Raw genomic sequence first — 19,304 nt, forward strand, 5'->3', positions numbered from 1 at the left:
ATGGAAATATTGTTGCTGTGTTCATTATCAGGCCACACTACTAATAGATGGGTGCAACTTCATAATACTTGCACCTATATGAGCTATAGTCTGCATCAATGAGTCATATTCTATGACTTTTGAATCTATTAGCAAGCGTAACATTGGCGCTTGGAACGTGTTTCGATTTATTATTGGGTTTCCCACTTAAAATATGCAATACCAAAAGAAAAACAATCACACTTTTACCTCAAACAAACCTAAACATGGAAACACTCCCCAGTGGCAGCAAAATCCGAAATTTTAAGTAAACTCAACCATAGTAAGGAGGATGACCTGAGGGTGAAGCCCCATTGGGATCAGATGATGGGTACATATATGGGCTTCCACCATAGCCTGAGTATTGAGTTTGCACTTGCGGGTTCTGCCAACCTGTTGGTGGAGCAGAAGCCGACACTCCGGGACCCTTCTGTGCAAGTAGGCTTAGATCGGGGAGTGTATAGTCTCTGCTTTTGTCGCTAAAAGCCTTCATTCAAACACGGAGAAATCGAAAAAGAGAATTAGAAGTTGATTTAATATTTTGCTGCGAAATGTAGAAAAGAAAAAAGCATACGCAATTCCGTTACTATTCTCTTCCCCTCACAATTGTTGTTTTTTAGGTACACATCTCAAAAAAACAACAAATCTTATGTACCTTAACATTGAGATCAGTATGACGAGAGTATGATAGTCGAAGCTTACAGTAGCCACCGTCATAAATGCAGTGTCCTTCCAGTGCTTCTTTGGCTATTGCTGCTGTTGGTATATCTACAGAGAAGAAATAGAAAACACTAAGCAGAAGATGATTTTATAGTAACCAAAAGATGTTCAGAATTAATAAAGGGGTTGAATCGGGTCACAATTAAACATTAGTGCAGATCATCAGTCAGATGTACCAGAGTATTGAATTAATGCTTGCGTTGAACCGTTCTTCTCAAATATAGCAATCTTCTGGACAGTTCCATATGCAGAAAACACCTACGAGAAGCAAAGGATATTATTTTTGAGAAATTAAGCATGATTAGAAGCAGAAATGTGCATGACTGTTGTTCCTCACCGTGTGAAGAACATCCACAGTGACAGCATACTGCATATTCTCAATCAAACCGAGAAGGACGTTGCTCTGAGATTCAACTTTCTTGCCATCAGCACCTAAAGCAGGCTGAAGACAATGTCATAGACCACGTAAGAAAAGGTAAATACTAATGGAGAGGGATAGATAAAAGTGCAGGGAATGCAGGGGAAGAAAATTATACCTGCATAGACCCATCCATTGCGGTGTGATTTACTGGAAGGTATGGATTTGTGTAATCTCTGAGTACATCAACGAATCAAACATATGAATCAACTATTTCTTAACATAAGGTGTTCAACATTGATGGCAGCCAATGCAGAAACTCTACCTGCTCCGGTGGGACTGAAACTTGATGTTGAGATCAGTATGAGCTGAATAAGACATTCGCAAATTGCACGAACCAACATGTTCTGGAAGCAAATATCTGAATTTAAATGTTCCAAAAACAAAAGAATAAATAATCAGTAGAGTTATTTCCTAAGGAGAAAACACATGGGTTGATGGGATGCAGAAAGAATTTGAGTATACCTGGGTATACTTCTGCCATCCAACGCATTCCTTGCCGCAGATGCAGTCTCCACATCACTAAATTGAACTAGTGCCTGGCAGGTTAGGAAAGCAAAAAATAAGTTTAATATCATTCCATTCATCTCCATAGAGACAAGACGGTCAATACCAATCTCAACATCTCACCTGGAAACCAGCAGCTTTCTCAAAAGTGGCAATTTTGTGCACAAATCCAAAAGCAGAAAATACCTGAAACAAGTTTGGACTCGATATTAATCATGACCATACATTGGAGGGAGAACAACTTAGGGAACCAAATTAACAGAAAGAAACTAAAATGTTCCCGGATAGGGGCTAAAAAAGAGAAGCCCAGATAAGTACAGAGTGACACCTGTCCACTTATGGGCATGATAGACCATAGATAGGAGAATGACGAACACGATACTATTTCCAAACTCTCTCCAGAAAGATTTTAATAAAGAGGCATCAACATCTGTGATTCGAGCATTTCATTAATGTTGATATACTGTAACTGGAATAGTATATCTAAGTAAAAATTACTCAAAGAAGTTTGGTTGATTAGAAATTTTTATATATTCATCTGCTCGAAGCACAACACACTACCGCATGTAATGCCTGACCCATGTAAAACCATCAATCTCAACAATTTCCATAAAAAATAACCAATTCCCGCTGAGAAATACCCATTGATTTATAAAAAAAAAAATCAGTGAAAGAAGCTCACACTCAAAGTGCCAGGTAAACCAAAATGCTAAAATCAAGTAATAGCACTCACCAGATGGATGACATCGATGCTGACTTCGTGAGATTCCACTCCTTCAAAGGTAACCAAGAGGACATTTCCAGGGACATCTCCAGGACTCTGATTGTTAACAATTTCATGGCGATTAGAGTACTGAATATAGACAGTTTTGCCCCGAATCTGTGCGGGCTCTGAAGATGAAGCATAATACGAAACCATTGATATAGCTTGATTCAAGTCAGCCTGTAAATCAAATTAATGGTTCATCAATAGAAATCGCGAAAACGAAAGCTTAAAGAGTCAACCATAGATATAAAACTTGAGAAACCTATTCCGGGTGAGAGATACTACAATTCGAGAAAACTTCGATTTCTAGGTTTTATGTATGGTGCTAAGGGAGAAAAAGCTCACAAATTCGACGAAAGCTTGATTGCGATTGGCGCCGACATTGCTCTTGGTATTGACGATCTTGCCGAATCGTTTACAAAGGTCGATGAGCTCCTCTTCGACGCATTCCCATGGAAGATTCCGCAGGTGCACCACCTTCGACGGCGTCTGCGTATAACGGAACTGCGTTTGGCCTGAGCTCGACATCGATACTTGTTCGGATTTGGTAAGCGAACGATCACAATAACAGAGCAAAGCCGGCGGAGAAAGTAGCTCGATTCGATTCGATTCTCTTTGTGATCGGAACCCAAACCATACAGCTAAAATATCACGAATATTTGCAATTCGGCCCCCAATATTTTTATCTTATCCATACTTGACCCTTAATTTCTAAGGACGCAATACTAGTCCATACACAGAAGAAAAGAAAGAAGACAATGTTGTAGTTAGTATACTTATGAGGATCGGATCATCAGCTCCATCTCTGTTTTTTGAGGATCGGATCATCAACCTTAATGAAGATTTGGTTTAGCATGTGTCGGCGAATGAATCACACGGCGTTATGTTCACTTGTGTATTTATGTTGTAACGTTTTTGATACAATAAGTTTGAAACTTTGTGACATAACATAATAATATCGTTTCATTGTGCAAGAAGAGAAATTTGTATCAAGGCCTAAATTTTTAGTTATGCGTAGGGTATCAAAGAAAATTTTGAAACTTTGGACCGGCCCTGATCATCTCCATCTCATTTTCCTTTTTGCTTCTTCTCTGCATAACTTATATAATCATCAATATCTCCATCGTATCATTATATTGATGAAACCAAAAAAAAAAAAAAAAAACCGTCGAAAGAAAAAAGAAAACCTTTTTCTTTTGAACCTCTTTGTATATATAAAAAAAAGGAAACATAACTGGCTCCAACGGCTATATCGTAATCTCGTGTGTATATATAAGATTGATCAATACCCTAATTAACACTTTGCTTGTAAATAAATAAGCTCTCACGCAGTTTCTTCTATTTCTTCCTTCAAGAGAGAAATTAGTATTTCTTCTTGTTTTCTGCTATAACGTTGATTGATCAATACCTAATAAACACTTTGCTTCTTCTATTTCTTACTTTGAGAGAGAAATATCAAAACGCTCTCTCTATTTCTTCTTCTTCTTCGAGCGAATGTCTTTATACAGAAACTCTGTGAATGATGATTTCCAAGGTTTGGTTATCATTCTCGTTTGTCGATTGCTGGAATTGTAGGATGTGTCTTGTTGAGATTGAGAAATCTCCTAAGCCTGTAGCGTCGTGTGCCATGCCTGAAATTCCAGGTTAGTTTCAGTGAACTTTGGATTATAGGAGATTTTTTCCGCTGATGGATTGATTTGATCGTTGATTGGTAGAAGAAATTTGGATTTCGTGCTATTGTTATGGTCCTTTTTGATTGTTGGTTTTACTCTGTTGTTGATAAGAACCTTGGTCCTCTTGCGAAGACTCGTTGTATCCAGTGTACAAGGTTATTATAATTAATAGTTTGGTTAAAGTGTGATGTTTTTGTTCATGTGATAGATATGATATCCTATTGATTAGGTTAGATATGTATAATGTTTCTGTATGTGTGTACGATTTTTTGCTTCATAAGTTGATGGGGTTCAAAAATCTTGGTATACTAACTAGGTCGTGGTAGTGGAGAAGAAATTTGAACTTATGTTGAAAAGCTTATGACCAGTGAACTCTCTGGAAATGTTATAGATATCTGTCCTGTTGGAGCCTTGACCTCAAAGCCTTTTTGCCTTTAAAGCCAGAAACTGGGAGTTGAAAGCAAGAGAATCCGTGTTGATAGTCGAGGACCAGAAGTGATGCGTATCATTCCACGCCTTAATCATGAGGTATCTTATGCTTTTGTTCAAAAAACACTATTTTTGACAAGTATTTTGCTAGATGTTGAACTCGTGAGTGTTCCTATTCAGGATATAAACGAAGAATGGATATCTGACAAAACCTGATTCTGTTATGACGGCCTGAAAAGACAGATGAGATTGTTGGCGTAGCAGGTCAGCTATCTGATGCGGAATCCATGATGGTACTGAAAGACTTCGTTAACAGAATGGGTTCAGACAAATAGACAATGTCTGGTGTGAAGGAACAACGGCTGGTGTTGAGACTCATGAGGATTTCACAACTTCCAGGTATCTTTTCTTTTTCACCTTTTTTTTAAATCATAAATCACAATAATTTTGATTTTTAAAAAATAAGATTTAACTAAAATTTAAAACAAATTTAACACTTAAACTTTTTTAAAAATACTAATTAATAAATTTTAACTAAAATCATGTTAATTTCACTATTACTTTTTTAAAAAATTAGTTTAAGTGTTAAATTTTAAAAACGTCGAAAACTAACCGCGCCTAGGCATCCCGTCCTTAGTTGGTCCGTAAGATTTGGTGTTCGAAGTTCGGCATGTTTTCACGTAATATAGATTTAACACTTAAAACTCATTTTTAAAAATTTATAATAATTTTAACTAAAATTTAAAACAAATCTAACACTTAAACTTTAAGAAAACTAATTAATAAATTTTAACTAAAACCATGTTAATTTCACTATTAACTAAAATTTAACACTTCAACTTTAAAAAAAAACTAATTAATAAATTTTACCTAAAACCATGTTAATTTCACTATTACTTTTAAAAAAAAAATTAGTTTAAGTGTTCAATTTTTAAAACGTCGAAAACTAACCGCGCCTAGGCATCCCGTCCTTAGTTGGTCCGTAAGCTTTGGTGTTCGAAGTTCGGCTTGTTTTCACGTAATATAGATTTAACACTTAAAACTCATTTTTAAAAATTTATAATAATTTTAACTAAAATTTAAAACAAATGTAACACTTAAACATTAAGAAAACTAATTAATAAATTTTAACTAAAACCATGTTAATTTCACTATTACTTTTGAAAAATTAGTTTAAGTGTTCAATTTAAAAAACGTCAAAAACTAAACGCGCATAGGCATCCCGTTCTTAGTTGGTCCGTTTTTACTCTATCGGGAGGACTCGTCACTTTTGTAGTTTTGTTATATGATTAATTTTTGCTGTTGTTTTGCTTTAAATTTTTGATATTATTTTGTTAAATCTTATAGTTAAACTCCGGAGAGGCAAATTACGTTTGATGTGGTCACAGAGAATTGGGAATTCAAAGTTCACAACTTGGAGCTGTTTTTTGGCCCTACATGAACTAACTATCAGTTAAATCTCATATCCTCTTAATATTACTTGTATTCTTTGTCGAGAGGGTCTCAATAGTGTGTACTGTTTGTGAAGGGACTACTAATCCATTAATACAGTTTTAATTCTATTATTAACTAGTCTTTAACACTGTACTAAGTTTGTTGTAGTTTCTTTCTAACACTTGCGTGGCTTGTTTCTTGTCTTAAGTTCTTCTCTAAAAGTAATTGATTATGCTTGGTCTACTGTGATTACGATGAAAGTTGTCTTGTTTGCTTCCTTCCTCTATGTTGACTTTTAGTTGGATGATTTGGTCATATCTTGCTGAAGCTAGTGAATGGAAAAGGTTAGAGCATCACTTACTGAGAGATGTTTTGATTGAGAACAAGCAATTTTGACTTGCTTAGTTGGGGAACTTAGGAAACAGTCTCTGCGTTTTTGTATGTCTTGTGTTCAGTAATTACTAAGCGAACTTAAAAGTGTTTTACATAGTTTTTTCTACGAAAAGTTTGAGGAAAAAGACTTGAAGCATTCATGTACTTCTAGTTTACTGTTTTTCCATGCGTGTGACTGACTCGTTGTTCTTTTTGGTAGAACGAGCGCATACTGATGCAAAAGACTTGGAGCATTGATGTGGGAATTTAAGAAACTATAATTTCTGGTCCAAAGACTAATGATGAAGAAAAGCAAATGGTTATCGGTTGACTTTAAAAGCTTTGGCCCCTCTTCTAAGCTCATTGGTTCTTATTTCTCTCAATCTCAGCTACGTGGATGGATGAGATTTTGACAAGTGGAATCATCATCTATGAAGGTTATTGAGCACTGTTTGGACCATAAGAGATGAACGATATGAACTGAGCAAGACAATTAAAGAGGTGTCCCCATTGTCCTTTACATCTTTTGCAGTCAATATGATTTTTCCAAATTTCTTTTTTGTTTTTATTGGTACAATTCGTTGGGCCTTGTGATCTTGTCTTATGGTTTATCTTTCTTTGAGTCGATGAAGATACTTTCTTCTCTTCCTACAAGCTTGGAGCCCACCTCAATAAATCCTTTCTTTGCTACCATGGCACACACTAGGATACTCTTTTCTTTGTTTGGTCTGGTAAAATATCTTTAATGTCACCGTCACCGCCATTTAATTGTCTACCTTTCTTGGCAGCCAAAGTTACCTTTGTCGACAACATTTGATCACCTGCAAACTATCCAAACCATGTATGTTATAAATAATTTGCATAATGGTCAGTAAGAAACAAAGTATAGACTCTGATTCAATCTAAGTTATACAGTTTCCAGCTACGGTCGAGGAGAAATGTACATGTATGATCGATATGTTACCTTTTGTGATATGCTACTGGTTACATGGTAAACAAATAGAGGTTAAGTTTTTACCTCGTCAAGTAGCTATTTGATGGTTAAGTTTCTGTATACTTTTCATCATTCATTGTCTTTGTTAGTTTATCTTTGTGAAAAAATAGATTTTCTGATGAATTGACAACAAGAACAGTGGAGCAGCCAGTGGGACTTTCATTAAATGGTAAAGGAACCACACAAGGAAAGGTTTTTCACCTCCTTTCTTCTTGCTCCCCACCACATTAGTGCTTCCTCTCTTCATTTCTAAGGTTAGAATCTCTTCCAAATTCACAACGGGTCAAAATACCGTGTTTACCGCGGTCAAAGTTTTCTGATAAAATCTTTAGAGACAGTGACCATTAGTGTAAATGTGTTAGCATCAAACTATTGTTGCTTCCACAGGGAGAATATTACCATTTGCAGAGAAGTGACTAGTTGAATAAAGAACAAGTCTAAGCGACATCATAGACAACCAATTAATTACTTGCAACTACTTTACATTTTCCCTTTTTTTTCCTTCTATAATTAGGGTTTATGAATCATAAAGACTTTTTGCTCTAAGTTACTCCAAATATCATCAATCCTCTGTGTCTGATTTGCTTTTCCCATTATAGTGCCAGCTTCCACTTCTTCACCGCCATTTAACAGCATTTACTATTGTGGAGTTTCTACCGAAAGCTAACAAAAATGTGAAAAGAAGAAATCAATAAACACGTTTTCATAAAGTAGTGTAACTAGTTATAGGTAAGACTGTAAGTGAGAAAAAACAATAAGAACTCTGTAGCTTTCAAGAAACCATAACTTAATAGGATACCTGTAATAAGAAACCTTGAGCATCTTTTTGATCCTAGTGTAAAATAATTGAGTTTTAGTGAGAAGTGTTTAAAACATGTAACTAGTTTAAATGGGTTTTGATCCGAAAAACTGATGAGGGCATTTGGGGTGAACAAGTAGGGATCAGAGACTCTCGATTGCGAACCTTGACGCGAGAAAAATGCGAAAAATGACAAGAATGGTTTAAATGTCAAAACTGTTCAAGGACCACAGAGTTTGTTCAAGGCTAATGAGAAAAACATTCTTCTCTATGACATTATCCTAAGTTGCAGGGTTATCAAAGTGAGGGCTATTGATAGATGTTGACCTTAAAATTTACTCCAGGTTCTGGAAATTCACTGTTTTACCTTGTGTTAAGAGGTACAACTTCAAGGTAAAGATGGCTACTGTTTTGGTGTGTTGAGTCTTTAAAAGGAAATCAAGGTGTTGGAACCACAAAGGTAATAATATCCCTCGACCCCATCTTATTGAATGCCAATCCATGTCAGAGACCGGGAAAAGGGGCGCTTACAGAACCTAAACAGAGACATCTTCTATTGTGTTTCTCCCTCTATATATCAGAGTGACGCCAAGAGAGCAGCTTTTGTGATTATACTGATCATGATCAGGATCATGTAATGACAACTATCTCATACATTACGTTATTAAACCGTGGATCAGATTGAAGCTTCTTCGTCAGTAGATTAGACTAAACTGTGTGGCAAAACAATGGGTAGATCGCCGTGTTGTGATAAGGCCGGGTTGAAGAAAGGACCTTGGACACCAGAAGAGGATCAGAAACTTTTGGCTTATATTGAAGAACATGGCCATGGAAGCTGGCGTTCTTTGCCTGAGAAAGCTGGTAACTCGCCACATTCTCTGCTCTTTTCTCTTCCAAAAAACCGCACAACTTCTTCTTCTTCTATCTCTATTCAAACCTTTGCTTCAAACTCCTTATAGGTCTCCAAAGATGCGGAAAGAGTTGCAGACTCAGATGGACTAACTACCTAAGACCTGACATCAAGAGAGGCAAATTCACTGTACAAGAAGAACAAACCATCATTCAACTCCATGCTCTCCTCGGAAACAGGTGACCCAACAAGTTTTGACTATTTGTGATCGCTTTAAAGCCAAATTGATCTCTGAGATGTGTCTTTTATCTCATAGGTGGTCAGCAATTGCAACTCACTTACCCAAAAGGACAGACAACGAGATCAAGAACTACTGGAACACACACTTGAAGAAACGTCTGGTCAAAATGGGGATAGATCCAGTGACCCACAAGCACAAAAACGAGACACTTTCGTCTACCACAGGTCAATCCAAGAACGCAGCCACGCTTAGTCATATGGCTCAATGGGAGAGTGCTAGACTCGAAGCAGAAGCAAGGCTAGCTAGAGAATCAAAGCTTCTCCATTTACAGCATTACCAAAACAATAACCTTAACAAATCAGCTCCTCAACAACATTGCTTCGCTCATAAAACATCAACAAATTGGACTAAACCAAACGAAGGTAAGAGACATCATTGGTCTTATAAAAAAAAGACTCAACTTTGATAATGTATCAATGGAAATTTTGACAGGAAACGGAGACCAACAGCTTGAATCTCCGACATCGACGGTGACATTCTCCGAGAATCTTCTCATGCCTTTAGGAATCCCGACGGATAGCAGAAATAGAAATAATGAATCCTCTGAGATTCCGGCGATGATTGAATTCGCCGTCTCTTCCTCAACCTCCTCCGATGTGAGTCTGGTCAAAGAACACGAACACGACTGGATTAGGCAAATCAACTGTCCAACGGAAGGAATAGGAGAAGGATTCACGAGCCTTCTGCTCGGTGATTCAGTCGACCGGAGTTTATCCACCGGAAAAAACGAAACGACCGTTGCCGGAGCCGGCGTGGTGAATGAGAGTGAGTATAACTACTATGAGGATAACAAGAATTACTGGAATAGCATTCTCAGCTTGGTTGATTCTTCACCGTCCGATTCCGCCACGATGTTCTGATCTAAGGGTCTATAATTATTTCTCCAAACATTTTAATCCTCACTGTTTTTTTTCTTTTTCTTTTTTTGGTATGTCGATAGCTTTCCAATACTTTTACTTATCTTTATTTTCTCTCTATAGTCTATATTATTACATTATTATATGGGATGAAATTTCATGAAAGTGTGTCCTTTTCTTTTGACAAAATAAAATAAAATAAAAACAGTACACTATGTTTTGGTTTTTGCATAATTGCTTGTAGCAAATCCAATTCCAAATGATCATAAACAGTTTTTGGAAATTTATTTTACGTGCTAGTTTGTACTTACGTCCTTGTCATTTGGCCAATACATAAGGATCCTCCTTCAACAAGACTAGTCACAAATTCTAATACTTTTTGTTTTGGTATCATTGGTTTAATCGAATTTAGATTACCACTCCGTCTTCTTTTAAAGTTGCTGAGAGCGAAGCTTTAGCTTTTGGAAAAATATTCCGGAGGAGATAGATCTTCGTATTCCTAATCCACCGGTTGTGGTCTAATTATCAAATTTAGAGAAGTGAATGAAGAGGCTGTAATTATAACAACACGTTGGCATGTCGAGTAAAAGAAAGAAAAATTCAATGCTTGGTTGTTTCATGTCGTTTTCTTTATCATAAATAGGAGTATATATATGATCCATAGTAATAAAACAGAATTTACTAATATATTCAATATTTTAAAAATGGTTACATACTTACAAAAGGATTTACAGTCCTGCACTCTACTAGAGCTACTACCTGTTACCACTTTCTTTTCAACTCGTAAAGGCAAAGGAAAAAGGGATCCGCCTCGAATCAAAACGTTCTTTCTTTTCTAAAAACGATCTTTCTTCTCTTATGAAATTGATAGTCCATCGATTACAAATGCATTGATATCCAGTCTTAATTGATTTATCGTATTTAATCATTTTACTAAATCAAATGTGCATACAAATTTGGGCGTAAGAGTAAGAAGGATATGATGGGCCTGAAGTATAGTACTTTTGAATAAAGGCCCATAAAAAGCCCAATGGTTTACTTTTCTGAGAAGACGGAGACAAAGGAGCCGCTTTGGTCTTTCATATCACACAACTCCTCGCGAATCTGAGATTTCGGAAGATTCGATCGATTTTGGGGGTTTTAGGGTTTAATCTCTGCCGACGAACTACTAATCAATGGCGCCACCTCCAGGACTTTACTCCGGCACCAGCACTCTTGCTCTGGTAAACTTAATTATCTCTCTCTCTCTCCCCCGATCAATTTCTCGATCTGTATCCTTGATTTGTAGAATTTTTGGTTTTTAAGAATTCATCGAGTCTTTTTCTTGTATCGATTTAGGTTGCTCGTGCTTCGGCTTTCGGGTTGGGTCTCATCTACGGCAACATCAAGCTCAAGGCTTTGAAGGTACATCTCTATCTTCCTTGTCTTGTTTTCATCAGATTTCTCGAATCAATTTTTTTAGTGAATTCTGGGTCACATGATCTGTTGGGGATGTTTAAATAGGTTTTAGGTTCGTGAATCTGACACTTCCCATCGTAGCAAATTCGAAGATTATGGCTTTTGAATTAGTGAGAATTTGATTCAGTCTCCATCGAATCATGTGTTATACTCATTGTTGCTTGACTGATACTTTGAAGCTTCAATTTCTTATGCTACTTTGCTCCTTTTAATTTGGTCATTCATATACAAGTAACCCAATGATTATGCCTGATCACATATTCCATTTAATGATCATAGTTTTACACTTTTACTTGATGTTTAGTAGAAGTCTAGAAGATTTTGTCAATGATTTGAAGCTTGATTACTGCAATGTAGTTTGTGATGTTGTGTCTGGTACCCTAAGAAAATAGTTATGAAGGTCGAGCATTGGCCACTTACTTAAGAGCATCCCATTGTTTATTTATCCAGATTAGGTGTGGAATCTAATTATCTACTGTTACTTGATTTGCTAAGTGATACCAACAAATGCTTCTTCATATGCAGATAAAGAAGAATTCACAGATTAAGGCGGAAGCCAAGGCTCATCACTAAACCAACTCTTCTCAATAAGAATGTGAAGCCAAGTGATTGTTGCCTCTAAATGTAGCTGTTTCATCCTTAAATCTATATCTCCCTCGGCGACGTTTTGTCGATTTTTGTGTTTTTGATGAATCAAAATCTTTTGTCTGACAAAGCAATCGTATACCATTTTGGTTTAAACCTGAGCTCCTCTTTGGTACTTTGCTATTCAATAAACACCATCTTTTTATAAACCAGATTGATGATAAAATATATATTTTTTCCACTGAAGAAAAAAAAAAAAAAAAAATCTGCCGTGACATAGCGTTAAAGTAAGCAATTTGCTATCCAGGGCGACCAATGTAGTCATTGCTTTGTGGCAAGAACACGGTGTGTTCGACCTGCAAGGTCGTGGCTTCGAACATTGGACACACACACATCCTCTGTCTCTCACTCTCTCTGCTTCTAACAAAGTGAGATTTCTCACATAATAGAGGCATTCCTAAATGCCTTTTTTTTTTCTTCTATTTCATTCTCTACAATTTATAAGTTATATGAACTTAATAATATAGAAACCTAAATGTTTGCACCCAAAAAACAAAATGAATTGAATCAGTCATTATGTTTAGAAGACTAATTAAAGGGGTATAAGAGGAGTATCTTCTTTGTAAAATCAATTTATAAGTTATATGAACTTAATAATATAGAAACCTAAATGTTTGCACCCAAAAAACAAAATGAATTGAATCAGTCATTATGTTTAGAAGACTAATTAAGGGTATAAGAGGAGTATCTTCTTTGTAAAATCTATTTTGGATAATAATAAAAAAAAAAATCTATTTTGGATATATGGCGTTCTATTTATCATTTATATTCCAATTTTGAAACTTTAAGCTCGCTCTCCATATAATATTCACAACTATGAGTCTATGACCATGAACACTACACTAAATCACTAATACTATTACTATACTATAAAGCTATAATATTCATCAACACCATAGACTTTTAATGGGAGTCATGGGGCACGTAGTTATCGATTAATTTCATTGTTGGTGCTTTCTTCATTGGACGGATGATAACTTAAAGAATAAACTTGTATGCTTTTTCAACATTTTAAAATAAATATCATTTCAAGTGTTTTTGTGGTCCATTGGCAATCATCAACTTGGACGTGTAGTAAGTCCCTTATATATAACTAATATAAGTTTTGGATTTTTTTTTTTTGTCAACCTATAAGTTTTGGATTTAAATTACTAAAATGGTAAAGAAATATAATATTTACTATTAATAGAAAACAAAATATATATATTTTTATACAATGAGGATATCATATAAGTCTTAATCCTGAGTTAAATCCTCAATTCCTATGTTTTTTTTGTCATAACTTGAACAAAACATAATTTTTTCAAAAAAAAAAAACTTGAACAAAACATATCCTTTCGACCGAAAAAAGGAACATAAACAAATTCTTAGGATTGAAGTTTTTCATATCAATTATAACATAACTTATGGCATCTTTTAATTATGTTTGTTGAGATCAATCACATAATTTTAGTGAATCATATTTGTCGTGCTATTATCCTATCCTTATGCAAATTTGGTATCCTTTTTTTTTTGTTATTTACGTAATTATATTTTTCGCTTGATAAGCTTTTCATTTTATTTCGCATTTATGAAATAGTTCATTGTTTTGTCTTCAATAAGTAAACAGTATAATAATTTAACGTATTCTTAATTTCAAATTCAAAGCAACGCGACCTACCCTCAGGTCTCAAAACGCACGTTCACCAATATAAAGTGGCACTTTCGTAAATAACATTAAGAAAAACAAATTAAAACAGTTTTGTAATAAGATCAATAATACATTATTCGATGACTCAGATTAGCCATTTAGGCTTTGGTCTTATTTCTTTTTTTTTTGTTGCCAACAATTAAGCTCAGGCTTACGAAAGTGATTGTCTGATTGACGTTTCCTTTCTTTCTTTTTTTGGTCCCTGATAACACCTTTGAGTTTGAGACTTTGAGGTATATCTATTATGTCTTCATTTGAATCTTTTTTTTTTTTAGTGATTACCAATGTAATAAAAGTCTGGTTTGTTTTTTTTTTTAACTTTTCCCGTTATTCGATAACAGTTTATAAAGTTTTATCGTGTTTTTTTAACAAACTTCTCAGCTCAAGAACTCGAAAGAGTAAAGTAGGAGAGAGAGTGATTAAGAGAGATAAACCAATTTTCTCATTAATTCTGTAAAGTATAAAAATGTTGGTTTATATACTTCTAACAACTGCTAACATAAGCCTATTTACATTATATGCTAACATAAGCCTATAGTATACTCAGCTAACATACATTGCAGTGGGGAATTTTCCGCAATGGGCGAAAGCCTAGTTCATACCATCCATCCATAGTGTTTTGATCTAAGATTTCAATTCTTCCATGGCATATTGTTCCATGGAGGAGAGTGAAAATACTCATGATACACCCCCGCAAGCCTTTGAATCCGAATATGGTGAAGGAGAATAAAGGCTTGACATAGACATGCGACTGAGTAAAGAGTTAAATGGACCTGGATGCAGCAGTTTAGTGAGAATATCTGCTAGCTGGTTATCTGTTGAAACATGAAGAGCTCTTATCGTTCCCAACTTGATTTGGTCTCTAATAGTATGTCAGTCTATCTCTATGTGTTTCGTGCGCTCGTGAAACACAGGATTCGTTGCAATGTAGATAGCTGACTTGTTATCACAGAATAGCTTGGTAGTACTTGTAACTTTGACTCGAAAATCTACAAGTAGTTGATATAACCACAAAATCTCCCTTGTAACATCAGCCAAGCTTCTATATTCAGCTTCAGTACTACTTCGACTAACCACCTGTTGCTTCTTGGACTTCCAACATATCAATGAAGTACCAAGATATACACAATACCCAGAGACTGAGCGTCTTGTGTCAAGACAAGTACCCCAATCCGCATCAGCAAATGCATTTAAACATAAGTCAGTTTCAACACTCTGAGAGCAGCTTGCATGTGTGTATCCGTAGGAAATTGAATAAACTGACTCAACTTATGCACTGCATAAGTGATATCTGGTCGTGTTATTCACTTTTCTTTTCTTGCAACATGAAATAATTAATTACAAAATATCCATCACCACAAATACAAAGCATTGAAGTGTGACGGTGTTGTTTAAACACTTTGAAGTTTGGACACAGACCATTATCACACAAGTGGACCTTTTTTATATATTTATTTCGGATCCACTTGTTAGACAAAATAAAATTTACACTGATTACAAAATAACAATTTTTTTGTTAACCTTTTCACAGCATGAAAAAAAAAACATTTATGTAATTAGTACTTTTGGATCGTTTGTTTTCATGCTTTCTCTACAGATTTGAGTTTTTTTTTTTTTTTTTTTTTTTTTTTTTTTTTTTTTAAATAGAGAAGGTCATGCGTTTACAACTATTTTTAACTTTAAATTTTAAATTAGTAGCAACTTTAACAAATTGTTAGCAGTTCTAATTGCATAGATTCTATTTGAAGACTACAAACTTTTTAAAAAGAGGTCATAGTCAAAACAAAAAACACCACATTTGGTATTAGCCAGATATTAGCCCAATTAACATTTTAGTAGATTTAATACTATTTGTTTTATCGTTCTCTTTTTTTTTTATAAATAAAATCCATGTAAGAAAATCGGTAGATTCAAAGCATTTCATGTAATTTTTGTTTTTTGTCAAACGCATCTCATGTAATTAAGTACTCATCTTAAGCAAATTTTCAACATGAAAAAATTGAACGTTTAACAATATAATGAGTAGTTGGAACTTGAATTGGAAACTCAACAACTCAAATTCCAAGAATTGCTTGGATAAGTAAAAATCTGGCAAGAAACGTATTCTATTTTTGTAACGTAGAAAATTAGAAAAAAATATATTTTGTCAACAAACAAAATTAGAAAAATAATAAAAGCAAAAAACCGTGGTTAAGTTTGGTTAAGTTAATCTAAACCAGAGTGGTTAAAAGCAAAACGACAAAGCAATTTGGCTTCTTAAAAACCCGCCCATGGAGAAGAAAGCCCTCACGCACCTCTAAACCACAAAGAGAGAAGAGAGAAGAGAGAATCATTGAAACGAAACAATGGCCGTCTCATCATTCCAGTGCCCTACGATCTTCTCCTCATCCTCAATCTCCGGCTTTCAATGCCGTTCTGATCCAGATCTCGTCGGTTCTCCCGTCGGTGGATCATCTCGCCGCCGTGTCAATGCCACCGCCGGGATTTCTTCCTCATTCACCGGAGACGGTGGATTATCCTCCAGGATCTTGAGATTTCCTCCTAATTTCGTCCGTCAGCTGAGTATTAAAGCCCGTAGAAACTGTAGCAACATCGGTGTTGCACAGATCGTGGCTGCTAAGTGGTCCAACAACCCTTCCTCCGGGTTACCTTCGGCGGCGGCGGCGGCTGCTGCCTCGTCTGCATCTGCGGTTTCTTCCGCCGCATCTGCAGCCACAGCCTCGTCCGCCGCCGCCGCCCCTGAGGCTGCCGCTCCTCCCGTCGTCGTGCTGAAAAGCGTCGATGAGGAGGTTGTGGTGGCCAAGGAGGGGATTAGGGAGAAGATAGGTAGTGTACAGTTGACGGATTCCAAACATTCATTCTTGAGCTCCGATGGGAGCCTTACTGTTCATGCCGGTACCTCCTAGATCCATTTTCAATCATTTCTCCTTGTTTCCTTTTTTCATATCTGAATTTGTTGTTGGAGATTGATAAATTGGGTTTTGATGATGATATATACACAGGTGAAAGATTAGGTCGTGGTATAGTGACGGATGCTATCACTACTCCTGTAGTGAACACATCTGCCTATTTCTTCAAGAAAACTGCTGAGCTTATTGACTTCAAGGTTCGTTGATTCAGTCTCTATCTTTTCATGGATTAGAATAACACTAAGATTGAATGAATCTGTTGAATTATTGTAGGAGAAAAGGAGTGTGAGTTTCGAGTATGGTCGTTATGGTAACCCTACGACTGTGGTACTTGAAGAGAAGATAAGGTTATTATATTATCTTAATATAATTACACTTGCCTTTCCTGGAAGATTATGTTGTTGATGCTGTTTGATTAATATATTAAATTATTGTGTAGTGCACTTGAAGGGGCTGAATCAACTTTGGTTATGGCATCTGGGATGTGTGCAAGCACTGTTATGCTTTTGGCATTGGTTCCTGCCGGTGGACACATTGTGACAACTACTGATTGCTACAGGAAGACAAGGATCTTCATGGAGAATTTTCTTCCTAAGTTGGGGATCACTGTAAGAAGAACCCTCTGACACCGAGATTTTTAATTACAGTCTTCCTTTTTCCAATTCCAGTTTTTCAACTTGAATGGTTAACGTCATGTTTGTCCAGGTCACTGTGATTGATCCTGCTGATATCGCAGGGCTTGAAGCTGCAGTGAATGAGTTCAAGGTCAGTTCTCTAACATATTGTGGATTAATTTTCCTTTTTACACTTGGAAAGAGAGTATGTTTCTCAAATTTATTTCCTCTTGTCTGGCAGGTTTCTCTGTTTTTCACGGAGTCCCCGACAAACCCATTCCTTAGATGTGTCGACATTGAGCTAGTATCAGAAATATGCCACAAAAGGGGAACTCTTGTTTGCATTGATGGCACCTTTGCAACACCTCTGAATCAGAAAGCCCTTGCTCTTGGTGCTGACCTTGTCGTGCACTCTGCTACAAAGTACATTGGAGGACACAATGATGTGAGTAAAATATGTTCCATATATTGTAAAGCATCTCAAAAGAGCACTCACTGGTTGTATAGCTATTGACAAAGATTGTTTCTCATTGGCTTAGGTTCTTGCTGGATGCATCTGTGGTTCACTGAAGTTGGTTTCAGAAATTCGCAATCTGCATCATGTGTTGGGAGGCACACTTAACCCAGTAAATTACTTGACCGTCTCATTTATCTCCCTTATGATACCGTTATTTCATGAATTCTCATAAAAGGTTTGTTAACAGAATGCTGCGTACCTAATCATCCGAGGCATGAAGACATTGCATCTTCGTGTACAGCAACAGAATTCGACCGCTTTTAGAATGGCCGAAATTTTAGAGGCACATCCTAAGGTATGCAATATCTCTTGTGTGTACTTTTTTGAGTAAAGTTCCTGACACGACCTTGTAAATATCGATGCAACTTGATATGCAGGTGAGTCATGTGTACTATCCAGGCCTTGCAAGTCATCCCGAACATGAACTCGCCAAGCGACAAATGACTGGTTTTGGAGGTGTGGTCAGTTTCGAGGTAATGATCAATCACCAACCTAATCTTTATCTACTCCAGATTTAGCATCTGATTAATAGTAAGATGATCCTGAAAACTGTGATTATCTTTCTTGGATAGATTGATGGAGACATTGAAACAACAATCAAGTTTGTGGATTCTCTCAAGATTCCTTACATTGCACCATCTTTCGGTGGCTGCGAAAGCATTGTTGACCAACCTGCGATCATGTCCTACTGGTATGTATATGCTTGACAAAATCGAACAAAATTCCGATTTGTGGTTTTAACTAAATAATAATTTGGGTGGTTTTGATAATAGGGATCTGCCGCAAGAGGAGAGGCTAAAGTATGGAATCAAAGATAACTTGGTTCGTTTCAGTTTTGGAGTAGAAGACTTTGAAGATGTCAAAGCTGACATTCTTCAAGCTCTCGAAGCCATCTGAAAATGATATACATCACCCACAAACGCCGTCGTTTCTGTGTCTTTTATTTATCTCTCTTTGCTGTTTTCAGTCACCGTAATAATGATGTCTTTGAACTATTTGTTCCGCGACATTTACGTTCCGAAATAATCGTGTACTATTATTATTGTTTGTTGTGCTATAGTAAAATTCTATTTAGTCCGTTTTATGCCTTAAAGTGGTTAAATTGGATAATAGGCCCCATGAGAACGACCAGTGTGGCCATGGCTTTGTGGTAAGAACACCTTGTGTTTGGAACTCAAGGTCATGGCTTCAAAGTTCAAACAATGGTCATGTCTTCGCTTCTGCTTCTTCTTCTTCTTCAAATTGTTTGAACAACATTAAAGGCATTCTTAAATGCCTCGTCTTTTTTTCTTTCCTTTCAATACGTAGTTCGATTTGCAGATCTCAGCAACAT

General features: G+C 36.2%; 4 protein-coding genes and 2 long non-coding RNA genes across 10 annotated transcripts; 4 read left to right on the forward strand and 2 right to left on the reverse strand.

Moving 5' to 3' along the window:
* Positions 1 to 91: 91 nt before the first annotated feature.
* LOC9318264 (polypyrimidine tract-binding protein homolog 1) lies at positions 92 to 3,194 on the reverse strand. Of its 4 annotated transcripts, none has more exons than XM_021030662.1 (11): positions 2,775 to 3,194; positions 2,397 to 2,606; positions 1,992 to 2,093; positions 1,787 to 1,849; positions 1,622 to 1,695; positions 1,422 to 1,517; positions 1,275 to 1,332; positions 1,076 to 1,180; positions 915 to 996; positions 721 to 786; positions 92 to 505 (listed from the first exon to the last, which is right to left on the reverse strand). In XM_021030662.1, exons 3-11 carry the CDS (start codon positions 2,007 to 2,009, stop codon positions 498 to 500), a joined length of 570 nt encoding a protein of 189 aa, XP_020886321.1. In that variant the 5' UTR covers positions 2,010 to 2,093; positions 2,397 to 2,606; positions 2,775 to 3,194; the 3' UTR covers positions 92 to 497. The 4 variants fall into 4 exon arrangements, with proteins under 4 accessions (XP_020886321.1, XP_020886320.1, XP_020886319.1 ...); XM_021030661.1 differs by having other exon boundaries at positions 674 to 786; positions 2,775 to 3,184; XM_021030660.1 differs by lacking the exon at positions 1,992 to 2,093 and having other exon boundaries at positions 2,775 to 3,193.
* Positions 3,195 to 4,373: 1,179 nt separating this feature from the next.
* LOC110229791 lies at positions 4,374 to 7,110 on the forward strand. The gene is made up of 3 exons (XR_002333183.1): positions 4,374 to 4,630; positions 4,712 to 4,930; positions 6,558 to 7,110. It is a non-coding gene; the product is annotated as an uncharacterized LOC110229791 (long non-coding RNA).
* A 622-nt stretch (positions 7,111 to 7,732) lies between these two features.
* Positions 7,733 to 8,673, reverse strand: LOC110229790. The gene is made up of 2 exons (XR_002333182.1): positions 8,498 to 8,673; positions 7,733 to 7,994 (listed from the first exon to the last, which is right to left on the reverse strand). It is a non-coding gene; the product is annotated as an uncharacterized LOC110229790 (long non-coding RNA).
* LOC9320360 (myb-related protein Hv1) lies at positions 8,170 to 10,345 on the forward strand. The gene is made up of 4 exons (XM_021030663.1): positions 8,170 to 8,991; positions 9,090 to 9,219; positions 9,297 to 9,643; positions 9,714 to 10,345. The coding sequence occupies exons 1-4, from the start codon at positions 8,859 to 8,861 to the stop codon at positions 10,139 to 10,141; spliced, it is 1,038 nt and encodes a 345-aa protein (XP_020886322.1). The 5' UTR covers positions 8,170 to 8,858; the 3' UTR covers positions 10,142 to 10,345.
* Positions 10,346 to 11,205: 860 nt separating this feature from the next.
* On the forward strand, positions 11,206 to 12,393 carry LOC9318265. Its single transcript, XM_002882152.2, has 3 exons — positions 11,206 to 11,361; positions 11,477 to 11,542; positions 12,122 to 12,393. The coding sequence occupies exons 1-3, from the start codon at positions 11,314 to 11,316 to the stop codon at positions 12,167 to 12,169; spliced, it is 162 nt and encodes a 53-aa protein (XP_002882198.1). The 5' UTR covers positions 11,206 to 11,313; the 3' UTR covers positions 12,170 to 12,393.
* A 3,819-nt stretch (positions 12,394 to 16,212) lies between these two features.
* Positions 16,213 to 19,060, forward strand: LOC9318266 (cystathionine gamma-synthase 1, chloroplastic). Of its 2 annotated transcripts, XM_021030659.1 has the most exons (12): positions 16,213 to 16,571; positions 16,662 to 16,826; positions 16,934 to 17,037; positions 17,114 to 17,187; positions 17,280 to 17,448; positions 17,546 to 17,605; positions 17,696 to 17,899; positions 17,994 to 18,080; positions 18,159 to 18,266; positions 18,349 to 18,444; positions 18,544 to 18,662; positions 18,745 to 19,060. In XM_021030659.1, exons 1-12 carry the CDS (start codon positions 16,277 to 16,279, stop codon positions 18,866 to 18,868), a joined length of 1,605 nt encoding a protein of 534 aa, XP_020886318.1. In that variant the 5' UTR covers positions 16,213 to 16,276; the 3' UTR covers positions 18,869 to 19,060. The 2 variants fall into 2 exon arrangements, with proteins under 2 accessions (XP_020886318.1, XP_020886317.1); XM_021030658.1 differs by having other exon boundaries at positions 16,213 to 16,826.
* The last annotated feature ends 244 nt before the right edge of the window (positions 19,061 to 19,304 follow it).

This window comes from Arabidopsis lyrata (assembly GCF_000004255.2).
Source record: "Arabidopsis lyrata subsp. lyrata unplaced genomic scaffold ARALYscaffold_3, whole genome shotgun sequence".
NCBI lineage: Eukaryota > Viridiplantae > Streptophyta > Magnoliopsida > Brassicales > Brassicaceae > Arabidopsis > Arabidopsis lyrata.

Excerpts from the sequence above, each read along its gene's own strand:
- LOC9318264 (XM_002884247.2), bottom strand. The coding sequence starts at position 2,957 with ATGTCGAGCTCAGGCCAAACGCAGTTCCGTTATACGCAGACGCCGTCG. Across the intron at positions 1,696-1,786 it reads AGAAAGCTGCTGGTTTCCAG|GCACTAGTTCAATTTAGTGA; the intron begins GTGAGATGTTGA and ends CTAACCTGCCAG. Across the intron at positions 1,518-1,621 it reads GATGGCAGAAGTATACCCAG|ATATTTGCTTCCAGAACATG; the intron begins GTATACTCAAAT and ends ATTTAAATTCAG.
- LOC9318266 (XM_021030658.1), top strand. The coding sequence starts at position 16,277 with ATGGCCGTCTCATCATTCCAGTGCCCTACGATCTTCTCCTCATCCTCA. Across the intron at positions 16,827-16,933 it reads GAGCCTTACTGTTCATGCCG|GTGAAAGATTAGGTCGTGGT; the intron begins GTACCTCCTAGA and ends ATATATACACAG. Across the intron at positions 17,606-17,695 it reads CTGCAGTGAATGAGTTCAAG|GTTTCTCTGTTTTTCACGGA; the intron begins GTCAGTTCTCTA and ends CTTGTCTGGCAG.
- LOC9318265 (XM_002882152.2), top strand. The coding sequence starts at position 11,314 with ATGGCGCCACCTCCAGGACTTTACTCCGGCACCAGCACTCTTGCTCTG. Across the intron at positions 11,362-11,476 it reads GCACCAGCACTCTTGCTCTG|GTTGCTCGTGCTTCGGCTTT; the intron begins GTAAACTTAATT and ends GTATCGATTTAG. Across the intron at positions 11,543-12,121 it reads TCAAGCTCAAGGCTTTGAAG|ATAAAGAAGAATTCACAGAT; the intron begins GTACATCTCTAT and ends CTTCATATGCAG.
- LOC9320360 (XM_021030663.1), top strand. The coding sequence starts at position 8,859 with ATGGGTAGATCGCCGTGTTGTGATAAGGCCGGGTTGAAGAAAGGACCT. Across the intron at positions 8,992-9,089 it reads TTCTTTGCCTGAGAAAGCTG|GTCTCCAAAGATGCGGAAAG; the intron begins GTAACTCGCCAC and ends AACTCCTTATAG. Across the intron at positions 9,220-9,296 it reads CATGCTCTCCTCGGAAACAG|GTGGTCAGCAATTGCAACTC; the intron begins GTGACCCAACAA and ends TTTATCTCATAG.